At 38.2% G+C, this 20,210-nt stretch overlaps 2 protein-coding genes across 3 annotated transcripts in view; one reads left to right on the top strand and one right to left on the bottom strand.

The window, feature by feature from the left end:
* LOC149316359 (cytochrome P450 2J2-like) overlaps nt 1-5,578 on the top strand; it is a 40,052-nt gene extending 34,474 nt beyond the window's left edge. Inside the window, exon 9 of the mRNA XM_089515269.1 lies at nt 3,816-5,578. Coding sequence (XP_089371395.1) covers nt 3,816-3,991 — 176 coding nt within the window. The 3' untranslated portion in view covers nt 3,992-5,578. The remainder of the gene's footprint in view (nt 1-3,815) is intronic.
* HOOK1 (hook microtubule tethering protein 1) overlaps nt 5,543-20,210 on the bottom strand; it is a 41,578-nt gene continuing 26,910 nt past the window's right edge. For both annotated transcript variants that reach the window (XM_089515267.1, XM_089515268.1), the window contains 12 exons: nt 19,186-19,387; nt 18,446-18,556; nt 17,340-17,427; nt 17,204-17,264; nt 16,464-16,604; nt 15,974-16,067; nt 15,089-15,123; nt 14,043-14,125; nt 13,149-13,249; nt 12,720-12,821; nt 11,687-11,755; nt 5,543-10,151 (listed from right to left, as the gene is read on the bottom strand). In XM_089515267.1, the coding sequence (XP_089371393.1) occupies nt 9,981-10,151; nt 11,687-11,755; nt 12,720-12,821; nt 13,149-13,249; nt 14,043-14,125; nt 15,089-15,123; nt 15,974-16,067; nt 16,464-16,604; nt 17,204-17,264; nt 17,340-17,427; nt 18,446-18,556; nt 19,186-19,387 (1,258 nt within the window). In that variant the 3' untranslated portion in view covers nt 5,543-9,980. The remainder of the gene's footprint in view (nt 10,152-11,686; nt 11,756-12,719; nt 12,822-13,148; nt 13,250-14,042; nt 14,126-15,088; nt 15,124-15,973; nt 16,068-16,463; nt 16,605-17,203; nt 17,265-17,339; nt 17,428-18,445; nt 18,557-19,185; nt 19,388-20,210) is intronic.

Here is a 20,210-nt window from a genome sequence, read left to right as displayed (position 1 = left end):
GCTCAGCCACTGGGGATGTAGACGGTGCTGGCCTCGACTCAGGTGGAGGTACTGAGACCGTACTTGGAGGGCCCTTGCGACGGCTCTTGGCTGGCAGAGATGAAGAATGGGCCCGTTTCTTCTCGTGTTCGGAGTGTTTGTCCCCTCTCCTCTTAGAGGCTCTGGGAGCGTCCGCGTCTCCAGAGGCTCCAGAACCACTGGGCTGGCTCAAAACCTTTTCGTAGAGCGCAGCCTTAAGTGTCCGGTCCCTGTTCTTCAGGGCCTGGGCCGACATAGCTTTACAGTGGGGGCAGTTGCCAGGAATGTGGGACTCCCCCAGGCAAAGGACACATTTTTCATGGCCATCGGCCTTAGGGATTTTCACCCCGCACTTAGTGCACTGCTTGAACGAGGCCATGGTAATCAAGTCCGTTACCGGTCCGAGGTCAAGCTGTAAGATCACGTAGAAGACAAGCCGATAGGGAAAGTCCGAAGAATGGTCAAGTGAAAGTCCGAAGGTCAAATGCCAGAGAGTCAAATCAAAAAGAGCAACAAGATGCAAGCGAAGTTCCTCGAGCTGCTTAGCGCAGCGGAATGAAGGAACTGAAGAGGAGCGGGCCACCAGGGGCCTTATATATGGGTGGGAGGGGCTACCGCCAAAAAGTTGCAGAAAGATACATTGCTTTCTGCCTGGAGATGCTAGAAGTTTCCGAGGATTGCTGCGCAGGCGCAGAATAAACCCATTTGTGTGATTCGCAGAGACCATGAAGAAGAAATGATTATTCAATCAAGGAGGGAATCCACAAGCTGTATTTATGAATATTCCTATCGCGCATTCGCTAAGTGGTGTGATTCAAAAGATATGTCACCTCTGTCAATTTCACTTAGTACCATTCTGTTATACCTACAAGAGGTCTTAGACAAGGTTTTGAGACCTAACATCCTAAGGTGACAGGTGTCAGCTATTATTTCAGCACTTGCCTACAAACTGTCTCAAAAGCTCTCAGGACACCTATATATCCAAAAATTCCTGAGAGCAGCCATTAAACCTCGACAGTCCACCGACTTCCCAATTGGGATCTCCATGTCATACTCACAATTCTCACCAAGGCTCCTTTTGAACCACTGCACAAAGCTTCTAACCTGGAAGGGCCTTTTCCTAACTGCCATCACTTTGGCTTGCAGAGTATCCGAACTGAAGGCCTTTTCTACCAGGAATGAACTGTGTAGCTTTAGGGATGACTTGGTTTTACTTCATTTGGGTCCCTCATTCATCCCAAAGGTCAATTCCACCTTTCATTGAGCCCAAGAGGTCATTCTTCCTTCATTCTGTCCAGACCCCCCCCCCCCCCCGCATTGGAAAAGGTGTGGCATACCCTGGATGTGTGCAGGCCAATGTTTCTTTCTCAGAAGTACTGCCTGCTTACAGATACAGTTGGTCCTCCATATCCATGGATTCTGCACCCATGAATTCCACCATCCACAGCTGGAAAAATATTCTCCCCCGCTGCCTCAGATCCAAAAAGCCAATCTTGATTTTGCCATTTTATTTCAGGGACACCAATTTAATACATCACTGTATACGATGTAACTTGAGTATCCATGGATTTTGGTATCCACAGGGGATCTTGGGACCAAACTGCAGCAGATACCAAGGGCCCACTGTATGGCACAAAACTAGTGATTCCCATACATTGAAAGCCCGTACATGTGTGGGACAAGATAAATTTTAGAATAGATGCAGATCCCCCCTGATTTACTTTCTTTGTAGAATAGAAGCTTTGTTTGCTCTGCTGTTAACAGTACTGCTCTGCTTGGCACATTCTGAGCCAAACCTCCTGCCAATGTAAGAGGGAAAGGACACATTTACAGGACTAATTTTAGAATGGGTGGAGATTCCCCAGTTATGCAATTTTACTTTCCATGTAGAACAGAGGCATTATTTGCTCTGTTAACTATTAACAGTGCTGATCTGTTTGGCACATTCTAAAGCCAAACTTCCTCTAATGTGAAGGGGAAAGGACAGAGAGTGCATTCAACTCTAGTCAAAATTTCAAGTGTGGGTGAGAGTTCCCTCTTGTGGTTATCCTATGTTTTCTAACTCAAAAGAAAGAGAAATGTCCTCAGCTCTCTTTCCAATCCATAGTTGTAAGAAGCCATGGGATAAAAATCCTGAAATAAACATATATGTAGAAGAGGCAATGCACATATTGAAAGTGAAAATATGTTAGCTATTAATCTGTACTTCTAATTGAAAACTGATTTATACAAAAGATGTCAAAGATTTTACATAAAAATATAGACATATAAATATGTTGCCCAAGAGTTCACATCCCGACTTTACATATCCACAGCTACATTGCACAAATGCAACCAAAATCCCTTGGTGAAGTGCAAAGATGGTATCATGGCACTGGCGAGAGTGTTAGAATGCACATCAGGTACTTCTGATGTGCATCTGGCATTTGTGATGCCCACCAGGCATTTCTGATGTACACTAGATACTTCTCATGTGCATCAGTCATTTCTGAGACTCTTTCACATGGTCACTATGGCCTGTTACAGACTGCCAAAATAAAGCTGCTTTGGGTCTCTTTGGAGGTATGCTATTTAAATGATGCATGGGTCCTAAGAGTCCGGAGGTCGCACCAAGGCCATACTCCATTCCTAAGCACTGGAGTGCAGCTTTGGTGCAGCTTCCAGATTCTTAGGATGTATGCATCATTTAAACAGCATACCTCTAAAGAGACCCGAAGCAGCTTTATTTTGGCAGTCTGTAACAGGCCCATGAGTTGGAGTTGACTTGAAGGCAGTTAACAACAAACAACAAGAGTTAAAACATGCTATGCTCCTTAAACTGGCTCAATAGTTTAGAGGTAGAACTAGAGGTGGTGAATTGTTTTCCTTCCTTTCTTCATCCTTTGGGCACACTCTACACTGTCACACTGAAATGTCTCACACTGGTAAAGATCCTACATTGGGGTTACAGTGGAATGCACTGAATACTTTACTCACTTCTTGTCTTTAATGGCAGCGTTGTATAGTTGAATGTATAGCCAAATACTACACAACTGTATTTTAATGCATCTTACATTGATCAGTGTCCATAACTCACACTTGTGCATCGGATGCATATTTGCAAGCAAAATGGCATGCACTTCTGCAACATTATATGAGTATGTATGTTCTGTATCAGCCAAGAAGGTCCAACCATGATCGACAGGCATTGATTGAAGGCAGCTGCCTAACATTCCCACTTCCCCATGTAAGCGATCTCACATGTGACAGGCATAAAAAAATCTCCCTAGTACCAAAGTTTACTCCCCCAAGAGGGGGATGAGAATGTCAGGACGCTGCTTATCAATCGACAGGAGCAGACCCGTCAATCGCAGCAGCTATCTACTGGAAAGTGGAATTTAAGGGACTTTCATGGTCCCTGCATATTCTCTAAAGTAGTTGCTTCACAGGGATCATGAATAGCAATTGCAAATGCATAACTAGGTTAAATTTTTTAAAAATTATGTATTTCAGTTTTAGAAAATTTAAAAATTTTCTAATTTAAAAAATTAATTTTAAAAAAATTCTGTATTTCAGTTTTAGAAAACCAGAGGTATTCCATTATCTGCTTTCTTTAATAGGAAAAGATAAGACAGACATGTACATTAAGTTGCATTTCAAAGAAATTTGTAAAGGTCTTTTACTGTTTAGTTTATAATAATCCTTTGCTGTGCTTGTTGCTGTCACACCTTTTACTGTCTAGTTCATAATAGTCCTTTTCCTGTTGCTGTCACAACTTCAGAAAAACCATGTGAAGCCATTTTCTCTTTCTCTTTCAGGAAAGAGAGGTTGCCTTGGGGAGCAGTTGGCTAGAATGGAACTTTTCCTTTTCTTCACTGCCCTGATTCAGAAGTTCACTTTCCAGGCTCCGAAGGATGTGAAGCTCAGCCTTGACTTCAAGATAAGTCATACAGTGAGCCCAAAGCCATACCATATATGTGCCTTCTCTCGCTAAAGGAAAACCACGCTGCTCTCAAAATAAGTAGGATTAGAATTGCCCCCCTCCCCATCCATACTTACTGTAAGCAGTTGTTATGATCTACAGGGGATGGAATCCATTTTCTTGTCCCTCAGGAAGCAGAGGGCTGCCATTTCCACTACCTTCCATGAGAAATTTCAGATATGACAGGCAAAAACAAGACCCCTGTCACAATTCTCCCTTGTGCTGGACATTGCTCACATGGGGGAGAGGGTGGAACAGCAGTCAGTTGCTTCCCAAGCAATAGGTAAACAGACTCCATTGATCATAGCAGCTGCTTCCCAGAAAGTGCAGATTGGGAGATTTTCATAGTCCCAATGTATCCCAGTGATGTATTCAAATCTTTTACGACAAGACTCAAATCTCTACCTTCAAGTCTCAAGTTCTTGCAAAATACATTTAAGGCGAGTCTCAATTCTGGGAGCCAACTTTAACAGGAAAAAAGAGGTTGTGGAGTCGGGGTGAGGCTTGAGGTCAAGGGAGCCTTCTAAAAATTTTCAGAAGGTGTAGAAGGCTCCTCCATTGTGGAGTAGGGACAGGCTGCTCAGTAGATCTGAACCCCTGCCTCAAGCCCTGAGCACAAGGCACATTTCTTGGAGGGAAACAGCAAATACATTAAGCAATTGGGGGAGGGGGGATGCTTCCTGTATTGCAATGTAAAATACTGCTTCCTTCATGTGACCGGTAGGCAAAAAGCAAAGATATGGAAGTGTTGTTCAAAGGAGGAAAACCATTTTCCATTTCCTAACATTTGTGGATTAAGTTAGGCTAGCAAGTTGATTGCTAAAAACATACATGCCATGAGTTGAATCATGTCAGTGTTATTTATTGCAGAGTTGAGTCCAACTTGAGTGACTAAAACAACTTGAGTCTGACTTGAGTCCAAATCAATCGACTCGAGACTATGAGGCGAAACAGGTGGATGTAGAGTCAGCTTGATGCTGCCCCTTTGAGTGCCGGATGAGAGCTGTAGTTTCCATGGCCCCAATTTGGCTTTTTTCTGGAGAAAAAAGCAGCAAAATGACGCTTCTTTTTGCACTGGAAAAGGGGCGCCCTTCTCACAGCCATCTTTTGGCTTTTTGGTGTTTCTGTGGTGTGCAGGATGTAAATGCCACGCCACCTAATTGCCGAAAAGCTGCTGCCATGTAAACAGCCGGGCGGCTTCGTAGCAGCTTCCTGCTGACTTGGGGGTGTACATCATGCATACACCATGCCCCCCAAGCCACCAGGAAGCCGGAGTATTTTGCCGGTCTGTTTTGGCTCTACATCATTTTAGCCCTAATGAGGGTCACCATAGGAACATGAATACATAACAATCACAAGTTTGTAACTCCACATTAATAACTGTGATGGCTATTCTAATGCTATTGCAAGCCATCCTGAGATCTCGTGATATAGTATGGTGTACAAATAATTAAATACATAAATAAATGTAGGATTCTGGCCATTATTTTTTGTATTGTCTTATTTGAGAATGCTATGGATGGTGCTACTAGTTCATTATGTAAAATAAGCAAGACTACAGAATCAATGCCCAAAGTTTTTATGTGAATATAAAAGAATATTTCTTGAACAGAGAATAAAACCATGTTTACAAATTAGTGCAAATTACTTTTTTTTAGTTTTAATATAGCCTATTTCTTCGGCAGAGACAATAATTGGCTTGCATTAAAGGGCTTCGACTATGACAATTCTAATTGGAAATATAAATGCAGACCTACTTCTTGTCCTTAAGGAAAACATTAGTACAGTATTGCTTACAGTTATATGATCCCAAGCAAATGGTTACTTGATAAGAATGGAACACTTATGTTTGAAGAGAAACATCAATTCTACTGAATATGTTAGCCTGATAGCAAAGAGCTATGAAATTCTTTTTTTAAGTCAATAATTTGAAAAAAATAATGAAAATCACATATTCCATAATTACAATACCTATTAATAAAAGTGTTATACAAAGAAAGTGCTTTTGAGTCTAATTGTAAAACCATGCAATCTATACAGGAAGCAAACTATGAAACATCACTTGAATTAAATATTCTGCATTAAGTGGAATAATATGAATTCAATCCATAGTTAAGGATAATTCATGTATTTCTTTTTTAAAACATCAAAAATATTTGAACAGATGCAAGAACAATTTCTCTTTACTTGATCCTTCTCAGCTAAATAAAGATACACATTTCTGCAATCAGTTGCTGGTGATCACAATATGTGAGTGCTATTGAATTTTATTAGTCAAAAGAGGTAGTTCCGAATATAAATATCAGTGTTATACTAAGTAGATAAAAACCAGCTGAGTCGAAAAAAATTACCACAGAACCGGCTGCCTTTGCAGTTACTATGTTCAATAACAAGCAATGAGTGAAATAATGTCTCCTGGGACACTTGTAATCCATAATGAAGAGAAACAAGCACATATTGATGTTGTGAACTCATTTCCCTGTCTGAACAGAATAAAAGCTATAGTATCCTGTGTATCATCTGTTTGCACTGGTTTGCAGATCTGCAGTATTTTTTTAGCAACAACAGCCATATAATTAAAATTTGAGATTTGGCAGTTCATCCTGGGAACTGTAGTTTATTATGGCACCAGAACTCTCTGATGGCTAAATGTCTCACAAAACTACAGTTCCCAGAATTCCCTAGCATTGAGCCAGGGCAGTTAAAGCAGTCTCAAACTGGATTATTTCTGCAGTGTGTTTTGGACCTAAGTTAAATTTCAGTTCTTTCAAAAGGACTTGATGACAACTTGTACTAACAGAAGTCATATACATAGTATTTTATAAATAAAAACTACTAGAGAATCTTACTGTGCTTGTGAATCCTTATCTACATAGCTATTCACTGTAGTAAGAGCCATATTTGATTACAGGAACATACAAAAGTATCAAATCATTAACACCATGCCACAAGATCTGCATTAGTCATTCCTCCCTACAAATTCAGACCAGCAAAAAAGTTCAGAGAGGTAAAGAAAATACAAGACGTACACTGAACAGAGCAGAATTATCTTAAAACCCAAGAAGTGACTATACACATATATGAAACATTAAAGAACAGAAGAACTGAAGACTGTCAGTAGCACGTTTAGACTGTAATCCTAAACACCCTTACTTGGGAGCCAGTCCCACTTAATTCAGTTGGACTAACTTCTGAGCAGGAATGCATATGCCCATATTATGAAATAATTGTGCTCCTAATATTAAGACTGAGACAAGAATACTGTATATATTCATCTATAAGTCAACCTCACATATAGGTAACGGGCAAAACATAGGGGCATGTAACAAAAGATGTAAAGGATGAAGCAAAGGAAAATGATGCCAAAAAATTCTGGCTGGTATAACTGTTTGTGGTCACCCTAATGGTCACCCTGGATGGATGAGGATGGAACTAAAGTAAATGGTGGCTATGAAATGTATGGAAAAGGCAACCCGGTGTGGGCAGGGATAAGAAAATTTGCACATGTCAAAAAGGATGCAAAGGCAAAATAAAGAAACAGGTGATTTCATTTGCAGCGATTACAGCATTTTATTTTCATGTGATAACTTTGCCTGATTTTAATCCAGAAAAGCTGAAAAACATATACAAATGTCTAATCCTTCAAATTCTTCAAATCCTAATTCCTCATCACTGGAGTAACAACACTGGAACCCCTTTCTCTGAGTAGAGTGGCAAAAGGCCAGAGCTTAGTCTGTCCTGGGACAACGTGAAAGCAGCACTTACACCCTCTACTCTCTTGCTACTTCTTTGAAGGGAAGCACCAAAGAGCTGCCACTGCCATTTTCCTGCTCAGGCATTCAAAAAAGCCAGAAACAATGCTGTGGCAGAGAGAGTAGAGGCGGTCAGTGCTTCTGATAGGTGCTCCTGGGACAGACTAGCTCTTACCTTTCACCATTCTACTTAGAGAAGGAGATGGCTCCTTATTTTGGTAAGGGTTAAAGTACAGTACTTACACTGACCCATGGATAAGTCAGATTCTTTGGGTTGATTTTTTGACTAAAGTTTCTCGAATTGCAGACAACTGTATATAGTAGTTAGACATGTACTATAAACACAGCAGCATGTAATACTGCACTTAAAACGCCACATATTTTAAGTCAGTTTTAATAAAATGCAAAATCTGAACTGTAGCTCCAAATTATAAACATCAGGTTTTTGTGTCCTGCCAAAAACCAAAGCAAACCCCACAACTCAGATTACAGAACTCATATTATCTGAGGTTTACCAATTATGTGAAATTATAATAAATTTTTGACATTACAGTCGGCCCTTCTTATACACGGATTCAAGCATACACGGTTTGAAAATGTTCCAAAAAAGTATAAATTTACCTTGATGTTCCATTTTTTATTAGGGACACCATTTTGCTATGTCATTATACTTAATGGGACTTGAGCATACATGGATTTTGTTATACACGGGGGATCTTGGAACCAAACCCCAGCGTATAACAAGGGTCCACTGTACTTGAAACACTGCATTTACAAACCCATGGCCCACTACATGTAGTTACTTTTGGAGTGAGTTTTTTTTTTTTTTAAGTTCAAAGTTCACCTTGAAAACAAACATACATTTCCCTTGGTCAACATGCACTCACATATGCTTTTGCGTCTGGGATTACTGTGCCATATATACCTGCATTCTGTGCTTAATTTTAAAGAGTGCTGTAGAATCTTAAAAAACAAACTTGTTTATTGGTGAACAAGCTTTTGTGCAGAACTGCCCACTACTAGGACAAGGTAGACAGAGTGCAAACTCTCTATCACTTTTAATTATATAAAGTATCAATATTTCAAATTAAAGAAGGATTTTAGAATGCTTTAGAATCAACAATGAGCATTTCTAGATTACGAATTCCATGGCATCTATAGTAAAAAGTTATTAATCTGAAAGTATTGCAGCCACACACACACACACACACACACATATACAGAGAAACATTGACTATGCAATGTTAAGTATATTCACATCATCAAGTTTCTAACATGGCATATTCCAGTTCCTGGTCACCATACAGTAAGATCCAGTTTCTGCGAGATCAGTACTGCTCTCAGAAGCAACATGTGCCTATTGTGTATGTGCCCAGAGCTTTCACTTAACTGGGAAATAGCCCAATATATTAAATCCCTTCCTGATCAAGCAGCAGAACAACAAAGAGTCAGAAACCCACAGTGTCACTCAGAAATCCTGCAGCCAAGGCCTGAACTAATATCAAGAAAATCTTAGTTAAGATTAGCTTTGCAACTTGTGCTATAATTTATAGCAAAAGGATTATTTTTAAAAAGACTGCTAATTCATTTTAAATACACTGACAATCTGGGCTGTGCTGATCTCACCTCTTTAAAAAGGGAAGGATCTTTATCTACATAAAATGACTTTACTTTATCTACCTGTTGAGTCAGGGCTCAACAGGGTTTGAACAGGCTTCAATGTCAGGAATCAAGTCTGGAATCAGTGATTTATTTTGGTTATATTTTGCTTAGAAGTTTTTATTTTTTTAAAAAATCTCTGCATGCTGCATGACAAGCATGCATTTTGATGTTTGGTTATTCTTGTTTTTTTAAAAAAAAATAGTAGAAGGAAATTGTGAAAAAAATACTTTTCTTTTCAGACACCCCATTAATAAAATTTACTCCCATTAAAATAAGTAATCATCCTTGACTGAAAACATTAATTAGCATTTTTAATATGTTGCCAATTTTGGTATTCCTATATATAAAGACAAATATAAACCTTTTAGGAATACCCTTTATCAGCACATAACTCCAGACTTTTTAAACATAGAAAAAATGGTTAGACACACATTGCTTCTTATAATCAGCTGGTCAAATTTCATTTGACAGCAGAAGGTCTCTTCTTTAAAATAGCAGATGCCCAGCATCACCATCTCATTCACTGTCAAGTAGTTTAAAACAAAAATAAGTTAAGGACACTTTAGTGCACGAATATCCTTTGTGGTTTAATCTGATGTTGCAGGAGGTACTTTTACGGAAAGATTCCTCCTCGTATTGGTGACATGCCGTTGCTGAGCAAGGAAAGAGCGAGCCGGCAGGCAGGAAGTAGTGTCTTTGTAGGCAGTGCTCCCACTTATGAGTCTGGATTCCATACCAAGTTTATGAAATGCTAAGCTCTGAAAGAAAGCAAGATAAACTATGTAAATCCATGATTCTTTACATTCTATCCTAAAAGCATTCTGAGATTGTGCCAACTAATGCACATTTCCACTAATACTCAAACTACTACTACTACTACTACTACTATTATTATTATTTATATAATATTTTCTGCAAAAAGCACACACTGGTAGAAGTACTGATAGGGCCTATTCTGTATTTAGCACAAAATTAAATTAACAAAAACAATGTGGGTCAGTTACACAGCCTTTTCATAGCTGTTAATTCTAGCTCACTTTGCATAATCACCATCCACATCTCATTTAGTAGCCAGGATGCAAACATGTTTAACACTGAAATCAAGACACCATAACAGTCCAAGAGTGTATATATTAGGAGGGTGGAATAATGGCAGTTCTTGGGTCTGGAACTTAGATAAACAGCCTGTTCTGATAGGGTTGCACTCTCCTGAAGAAGCGCTCGAGTGCTTGGGAGCGCTCGAAGATCCACCCCTCTCACGGAGGCCCAAGGGGACTCTGTGGCTCAGAATATTTGGTGCCAGTGTTGACAAGCATGCCAGGTATGAGCATTCCTGGACAGAGAGAACCTAGCCAAAGTAGTACATGCACTAGTAGCCCAACTAGACTACTGTAACATGCTGCATGTGGGGCTGCCCTTGAAAAAGGCTTCAAAGCTGTAGGTAGTACAAAATGCAGCAGTTAGAATTGAACTGGCTGCCAATATGTAGCTGGTCTGAATTCAAGGAGTTCAAGATAACATTTAAAGCCCTAAACAGCTTGGGATACTTGAGGAAGTGCCTCTCCCTATGTGTGCCTACCCAAGGATTAAGATCTACAGCAGGGTGGGGTCAGTGCAGGTCAATGCACTGTGTTGGGACATGAAGAGGGCCTTCTCAGCCATGGCATCTCAATTGTGGAATGCTCCCCCTGCAAATCCAACTGACACCAACGCTCTTGTCATTTAAGCACCAAGTTAAACTTGGCTGTTCACCAAAGCCTTTGGACCTCATTAATTCAACCCAAAAACTGTTAGATATAGTTTTAAAAACTTTTAATTTTTAAAAATCGGTTTTAAACTTAATATATTTTTAATATGTTTGAATTATCTTACTGTTTTTAGCCTGTTTAACTTGTTTTCATACCATTGTAAATAGGTTAATCAGTAGTGGGTATAAATATTTTAAGAAAAACAAAGAAAGCTGGCTGATTTCAAGGATTCATATTTCTGTTGTTTTTAAATGTCACAGAACAGTTTTTAAATGTGTTAGAAAAGAAACATTAGTTGGAATACAGTATATTAGAACACTCCTGATCTTAAAAGGATATTATAGTATATGGGAATATTAAATACTGGTTACTAGTACTGTGTGATGTAGACATTTCATTTCTCTTACTAGCATATAAAACAACCCATCTTGTAAATAGATAGAGAACTTTCTCATTTCAGCTCCTGCACATAAATTTATTTTTTATATATTCATTTATTGGACCCTGCTCTCCACACAAATACACACATGCACACTTTAGCTCACCTTGTTATACCATGCTGACACAATTAACTTTTCTTCATGGTCATGCAGCTTGGCCACTTTGCATTCTCCCTGAAAACAATTTGTACAACTTTTAATATGTAGGGAATCTATATGGATTTCAACATTCAAAACAAAGTGAAGATACAACTGCCAAAATCCTCTAAGATCATTGCATACTATGTAACATTGCAACAACATGGCAACATACTGAATTCTGGTGTGACACCCCCTATCCCCAGTTACCAGTAATCAGCTGCTGGGATCAATAGGAGTTTGTTCCCCTGTCAATCAAGAAGTAGCTGTCTGATAGCTCCATCCGCTTTTGTGTGATGACTCTTAAGTATGATGTCGAAAAAGGATCCTGTAGAAAATCTCCCTCCTGCAGGAGATCACTTGTGTGTGGGATGGGTGGGAATATCAAGCAGCTTCTTCCTGATCAACAGGGGAATGGACTCTGTCGAACACAGTAGCTGCTTACCAGTAAGTAAATGAGGTTTAGGGAACTTTCATGATCCCTATGTGTCTCAGAAACTAGGGGCTTATGAATATGTAGCAATTGTAAATGTGTAACTGTAGGTTATGTATCCACAACTGCCCAACAGGATTCCATCTAATATTAATATGCACATTTTTATGCAGGGAAGCATTGGTTATAGCAGAGTGGTTTTTATGGAGCATGTGGTTTTAGTTATGTTTTTAACTTTTGTATAATTTTATATGATTTATATTGTGTGTAGATGTTTTTAATTGTTTTGAATTTTACTGAGATTTTAAATATTTTGTCTCTGAGCCACCTTGGGTCCCAAAAGGCAGCATATAAATTAAATTAAATCATTTTGTATTGATTCTCAATAAATAGTGGTCAATTCATTGTTGCTTTATATTATATTGCCCTGGCAAACAACATTTTAGTCTATCCTGTTGGTTCTCCTTCCTTATGCACTTAGTCATCCACCTTCACTAGGTGGCAGTACTTAAAATCAAAGTGTTTTAAGACTACAAAAAGACAAAAGTTGTTAAATGTGCTTTTTACCTCAAGTGCTTCAATTCTTTTATCTTTCTCCATCAACTGTTTTCTTAGCAACATGATTTCAGCAGATGCTGGGTTTAATTTGGGATCTAAAGTTTTTATGACCTGCACAAAGATGAACATAAAATGTATTTAGCAACCTTACCCATTCATTCACAAAATTCATTCAGATTAAAAAAAAAAAAAAAACAAATAGCACAATATTTGCACATGTGGTTCAAAATGCAATCTGTACTGATAATATTTGTAAGCATTTTGTATTGCAGAGTAGAATCTCAAAATACAAAATTATGAAAACTAATTAAAAATATATAGTACTAATTCAGCATACAGGATATCGAACTAATCCCACAGAAATTGGGATGACAGTGGTTTTCATTTCTAAACCGGAATAATAAATCAGATAATTATACTGTAGTACACAATACTCACACTTCTTGCTTTTTCCAAGTACATCTTATACCTCTCTTCCATTGATTTCATATCCTCATCTTTTTTTTCTAAAGCAGCTTCCAGTTCTTCAATTTTTTGTGCTGTTTGGAAGGAACCCAGTTTAATTATTAGTGGAAACAAATGAATGTTACCTAAAACAAAGATAACAAGTGAAAGCAGGATACAACAGGTTTCAGAGGAATTCCGTATCACTTGTTGGTTGTAATCTATTATGGTTGTAATCTATCTATTATGGTAGCCTTTCGTAACTCAGTGCTCTCCAACTATATTGGCCTACAACTTGCATGATTTCATCCAGTATGTGGATGGTTAAGTGGGATTGTGAGACCTATTGGCCAATACCTCTAAGTAGCAACAAGCTGAGGGAAGATTGTATTAAGGGTACATGTTACACTTTGCCAAATAATTGCTTGGGAGATTTGATCCTGTAGGTCTCTGCTCACTACTCTCAGATGTGGCTTCACTATGGTAATAAGGAAGGACTGTCTAATGTACTACAACTAATCATTCCATATTAAAATATGAGAGCATAGTTCTTCTCTTTACTGTTCTATAGTATTTTGAAGACTACTAATACAACACACCAAAAACAAAGTTTAGTTTTCTGCAGTCTTTCTGTAGGCATTAATGGGAGTATATTTTGTATATTATCTGCTGGCTGTATATTTTACGCACTTGGGTAAGGAGGTATCCAGTACCTTATTACACAAGTAGTTCACCATTTGCTCACAGTGCAATTAGCCAGGTTAAATGAAATCTGGTGTGTGGGCACAGCCCCATGACACAGAACAGTCTCTGGAATGGTCCCTAGAATGTTGCTGCTGTAACTACATGAGCTGTGGTTAAAAATGACAGGTGGATCAAATCACATACCATTTTGATTTAAATCTGGCTGGAGGTCTGCAAGAAGAGCCTCTTTCTTCTGCAGCTCATCATGGACTTCACTCAACTTCTCCCTGTGAGATTCAGAATTTTTGAATCAGAGGTTATGTCACTCCAGTACTTCCCAGTTTCTTGTATTTGTAATAACTGAACTTGCAACAAAAACAAGAAATAGAGTTTGTTCTAGAATTTTGAGAATCCCAGGTCAAAGGTACATATTTTTAGAGTTGTAACTTTAAAAATTATGTCCAATGGTCTTTTAAAACATGGAGGAATCTTTGGCTTGGGACAGACCTTCCCAAAAGGATGGGCTGGTGGCAGCCTGGTTCCCTCCGGAGGGACACCGCAGCTGCCAAACCAAGCGGCATCCCTCTGGAGTAAAAAGAACCTGAAAAAAACGGGTTCTTTTTCGGTTGCCCGACGGACATCATGAGTGTGCCAATGTTGCACTTGTGACGTAAGCGACGTGTAGCAACGTGTATCTGCTGCGTGTCGCTTACGTCAAGATGGCAGCACCCATGTGGACGGGATGCCGCCATGATGCTGCCACCATGCCATGCTCGTGTTAGGGACCGTGCGGTTGGTGAGTGGTCCCTAGCCCTAGAATCAGCTGCAGCACGGCGCTTCAGGACCGTCTGTCCCGGGCCTTTGAGAAATATTTTAGTTCTCTCACACACATATATAAAGACAACAATGAAAAAATACTTTTAAGGTAGATCAAAAGATGAGTTACAAGAGCAATTTAATTTTGCTATGCTTTCATGGGCAGTATAGAACATTTGAAATGCAATGTAGGCCTATGTACAGGCACAGGAGAGCATGTATCATAGAATCATTAATTTGGAAGAGACTACAAGAGTCATCTAGTCCAGAACCCTGATGTGCACAATCAAAGCACTTGTGATAGCAGCATGATCTCCTCCCATTTTCTGTTACTACTGCAAGTGAGAGAACACATATGGCATTCCCAGCTCCCAAAAATAATGATAATCTCTTTATACGCAATACACTAAAAACAGATATAAAGTTTAACTCACATATGTGCTGCTATCTTTGCCTTCAATTTGCTAGACTGTAAAAAATTAAATAAAGAAAGACATTAGGTCACATTAGCATTCACTCTATATATGTAATTTATTTCCAGTCATCATCAATGTTAACTACTGCAGAGGAAAAGAAATGAAATGATGGCTGGCATCCTGTTAGTAACACACACATGCAAGTCCTTTTTTGGATGGGGTTCAGAGGGCTGTTCTCTTGGTCTTGTGTTCCATCCAAAAAAAGATACCATGGCCCGCAATGGTCAAGCTCCATGATCAACTATTGTTGCTCCTTCTTACAAAGAAAAGGGAGTGGAGGAGTGAAGATCTGGTCTGAGCTCATTTGACAGTGTACACTCATTCCTTCCCCTTTTCCAAACTGCCCTGAGACCAGCTGCTTCTCTATTGTCTGAATCACCTTCCCATTCCCTCCTTTCTCCCCCACTGTGACAGAAGCCAGGTCCCTCCCAGGGCTTGATAACTGCCATCTGGTGGGAAGACACAAAACTGCACCTATGAAGCTATGCATACATGTGAAATCTTGGCCATTGTGAGATAATAGCAAGCAATGTGATGTCTAGGGATCCCTATTCTACAGATGACTTTGGTAAGAGAAATTACATACTGTACAAAATTCTCTCTCACTTATTCTCCCTTACTACTTTGTGAGTTTCACAACAGACTATCGATTAAGTACACAACACTGGTTTCTTTTTCAAGACCTGTTACTAATAACTCTTGAACAGAGGGTTGTACTTATTGGCCGAGAACTGCCTTACTTATTTCTTACATTTTCCAGGCAAACTGCCTTTTAAATCTAGTATTCAGCAACAAAATAATGTGTCAAGATAGAACAAGACCAGTTCATCATGCAATACCTACCCCTTCACCTTCTGTCCTGGACTCTTGCTCCTGCAATGTCTTCTGGAGGTCCTCAATTTGCTGCTGTAGCTCTCCAACACGCTCCTTGCTCAGCCTATTGGGAAACAGTAAAAAAATCAACAACAACATACACATACACAAACAAAAAAGCTGTGTACATTTACCATCCAGTTCGTAGAATGCAGGCTTCAAGTACTCCAAGAATAAGAAAATAATCTTTTCCTATAGATTTGATAGCTGTATCCTTTGGTATAAATCTAACACCTACCTCCAACCACAGTGGACTTCAGTGCTGATTTAATATTCAGGGATTGAGTCAATGGGTCTTATTGTAACTGGTAACTAGCTTTGGCTTGTATAATAAATGTCACACTCTCTCATTTTATTTTCTACTGCATATTCTACTACACTGAATATGAACCTACCCATCTTGTGTGATCTGCCCTAAAATACTGTTCATTTAATTTGATGTCAAAGAAAAAAAAATCACCTGTTTTCTGTTTCTAATGCATTTATTGTCCGATGTTTCTGTTCTAGATGCTCTTGAAGCTCTGCAATTCGTTCATTTTCAGACCCTTCTTGTTGTAAGTGGAGCATCTTGTTTTCATGTTGTAGCCGAATAAACATTTCCCTAAAACAAAGGGGGAGTTGTTTGTTTTTTGCATTGTATGCCATATTCCTCCAAAGATCTGCAGCAGAGCATTCTATGTCACAAGATAAAATTATGAGGTATATTTTTGGAGCAAGTTACAAGATATACTTTCAGTTTCATTAACGCACAAAGACTTTAGATAAGTAAACTCCTTGCATAGTTCAAGAGGACCTGCATTACAGAGTTTTTGACATTCTCCTCAACCTGAAAAGCAGAAAATCTTAGCACATTATCACTCAGACTTTTTTTTTTATTAAATTGAGGAGTGAACCCAAAAAGAAGGAAATAGGAGACCTCTTTAAGTAAAAAACTTCCAATGTCAAACAATTATGATGTATGATCATCAAGATTATGCCCTTATCAGTAAACGTCACACTGAAGCATTTCATAAGAATCTACCTATTTTGCAACTGGCTACAGAATATATGTTGCTTTGAGGATATTAATAAAAGAAAATCCAGAGATTACATACTAAGATATAGTTTAACAATTCAATTATTTATAATAGCATACATTCCATGTTATACACTCACAATATATTCATAACTTTCTTCTCATATACTTTGTTCTTTTCATACCTATATTCCACTGGAAGGATTTCAGCAGCAAGATTTTCGTGACTTCTCACCACAGAGACATCTGAAAACAAAAAAACAAAATAATAAGGCTATCTCCAGTTTATGCAACAAAATGTTTCTAAAAAGAAAAAAGTACCTGTTTGGTTCAGATGATCTTGTTGCATTTGTGAACATCTTAGCTCTTCATTTGTCTCTTTCAGTGCATCCCGCTGAACTATCAATCTCTGAAATTTTTTTTTCAAAAGTTTAGCTGTGGAAGATGTAAATTGTAACAATATTTGCCTATGTGAGAGTTTGAACTATTCCCCCTACATATGAATGGCTTTCCTAAATAACTACCAATAGTAACAAAATTAAATGACTAGGCAACTTTGTGTTCAGGAATCAAGAGAATATATTCTCCCTATAAGGCTCTTCAGGTATTAAGATTTTCAGATGCAAACAAGCTCCAGATGTCATCGTTATTTTGTAGCAAGGCTTAAAGTCCTGATTATGGAACCTCCCACCATAAAATCTGTTGACTCAGCTCATGAATCATTTCTAGAAATGGACCAAAGCTATATTGCTTCAATAGCCCTTAAAGAGATAATTTAAGCCTGTTCACTTCCTACATAAGTTTTTAATAGCTGTAAACAGTTGTGATTTTTGCACTACATTGTGCTATTGATTTTAATGAGAATTTCGTTTAAGTAATTTTTACTGTTTTAAGTTTACTTATAGATACTTATCTTTTAGGGAACATAATATGGTAACCACTTGTTTGCATAGGTTCAATTAGACTGAAGAATGCCACCTCCTAATTTCTATGTAGGAAAACAACAACAACCCCCAACAGGCATTCCCTTCCAAATTTCAAACAGGGCTCTATATTAAGCTAAAAGGTGGTAATAGTAGAATCAGTTTTACTTAGTACTAATACTGACCTAAATATAAGTCTTGGCTTTATATTGAGATGCCTCCTTCTGGTTGAACCACTTTTAGAACAAATATTTGATTGCCAAGAGTTCATCAACCAATGAAGAATACAATTCATGTAGCTGTTCTGCTTGCCAATCTATAATATTTAAATTAAAGTTGTAGTCCTGTCTTCTTTTTCATTTTTTCTAGTTGCATCCTTTGAAATTCAGAGTCCCTCATAAGAACAAAAAAGAATCCAGTAGAACTATATCTCCCTACCTATCTTGCCTCCCAAGTTTCTGAGGAAGGTGCTATGGTATTTCCTTTACAGACTTTGAAGCCTACCTCTTTCTCTTTGATTAATGCTTCATGCTTCTCTTCTAGACGCTTCAGTTCAAATGCAAGCGTATCAGCTCTTTTGGATTCTTCCGAGAGTTTGTTATGAAAATCTTGAACCTTTTTTTAAAAATTTTAAAAGACAAATAAATTGTCTCTTTAAAAGGCTTCACAGCTTGTTTATTCAGAAAAAAAATCATGCAGTGGGAATGGGACAGAGCAAATATCACAGCCAAAATTTCATAGTCACTAACATGAATGTCTTCTTGAGTTCTGATTGCCACTTTATACTCCCTATCATTTTGAACTCCATTTTTTTCCAGCTCAATTAAATGTCTGTTCATATAGAACATTCCATATATAGTGTTCAGCACCATCTCATTCACAAGCAAGACAGTTATATGTACTGTGTCTTGAGATTAACATCAACAAATTCAATTAAGAGTGTGTGAATAGTTTAACAGAATTAGTACAAAGAAATGTTGCACTAAGATTGACAGATTTACACAAGTTCTATGATACAACTGCTGACTATGGACAAGCAAACACTTGTAGGAACACAAAGCCCATTCACCTCAAGGGGCTGCCTCATTTGTTTTAGTGAAGAGACAGGTCTCCATGTGAACATACATATGTACATTCAAGTGAGTGTGCATGTGAATAAATGTTGAGCCAACATCATTTCTTCAGAACTGAAGGAAAGAAGAGAAATACAAACAAGATGTGAAGAGGAACAACCCATTACCTACCTTCCTTTTGTATGTTTCTAGTTGTGTACGGGCTGCATTTGCTTTCTTCAGCTCTTCTTCTAGGCTAACTGTATTATGCATATACATCATGTTTGTTTCCTGAAGAGATTTCACCTGTCTGCGAAAGTCACTGAGGTCTTCCAGTTTTTTACGATACACCTCAACAGTTGATTCCAGCTTATTTGCTTTGTCAGCAACCATCCTGTAACAGGCAAGTGTAGACTGGTAGTTTTCTTATTCAGAAACAAAATGAGCATTACACAAGCTTTTATGTTCTCCTTTCAAAACTATGGTTCTAATTGTTTTCAGAGAAAAAAGTGCAACAGATGCTAATGAGTGGAGTAAAATGACCAACATTAACAACAAGAAATGATACGACTACAAAAAGGATCTAGCATCAAGACAGTTTAGAATTGTCGTCTCAGGGTGAGTTAGAAAAATCAGAAGCAAGAATGAATTTAATGCTACACTTTTGGCAGTGATTCCTCTAGAACAATGATCCCTAAACTTTTCCAAGCTACTGTCCCCTTTCTTCTTGGGCAACAGCCCTAGCATCTTCCCCAACATATTATATTTTATTAGAATTTTATTGTATTAAAAAACATACATATAACAAGACACATACATAAAGGAAAAAAGAACACAACACCGGACATTCCACCAAGACCTAATATAAAAACACTGTATTTATATATAACGACAATAACATGCATATATAACAACTATAACAGATACAGATAACTTCCTGAACTCCAGCAAAGTTAACTATAGCTTTCTTCCTCCATTCCCACAATTTACATTTCCCTTGTAATATTACTTCTACCATGAAATGCTCATGAGTAGATACCCATTCTGGCAGCACTGGACACAATCTGTGTTTATATTTTTGCCATGCTATCATTAATGACTTCCCAACTAAGTGATTTAAGAAATCTTTGTGCACATTTTTGCTTATCATAAAACAGGTAACCATGCTATCCTAATCTAAGGCCCAGTCCTCCTAAATGCAATATTCTTTTTTCATC

Source organism: Sceloporus occidentalis, unplaced genomic scaffold (genome assembly GCF_023333645.1).
Source record: "Sceloporus occidentalis isolate IW3139 unplaced genomic scaffold, rSceOcc1.0.p SCAF_3, whole genome shotgun sequence".
NCBI lineage: Eukaryota > Metazoa > Chordata > Lepidosauria > Squamata > Phrynosomatidae > Sceloporus > Sceloporus occidentalis.
This window is presented reverse-complemented; position numbering and strand designations above follow the sequence as displayed.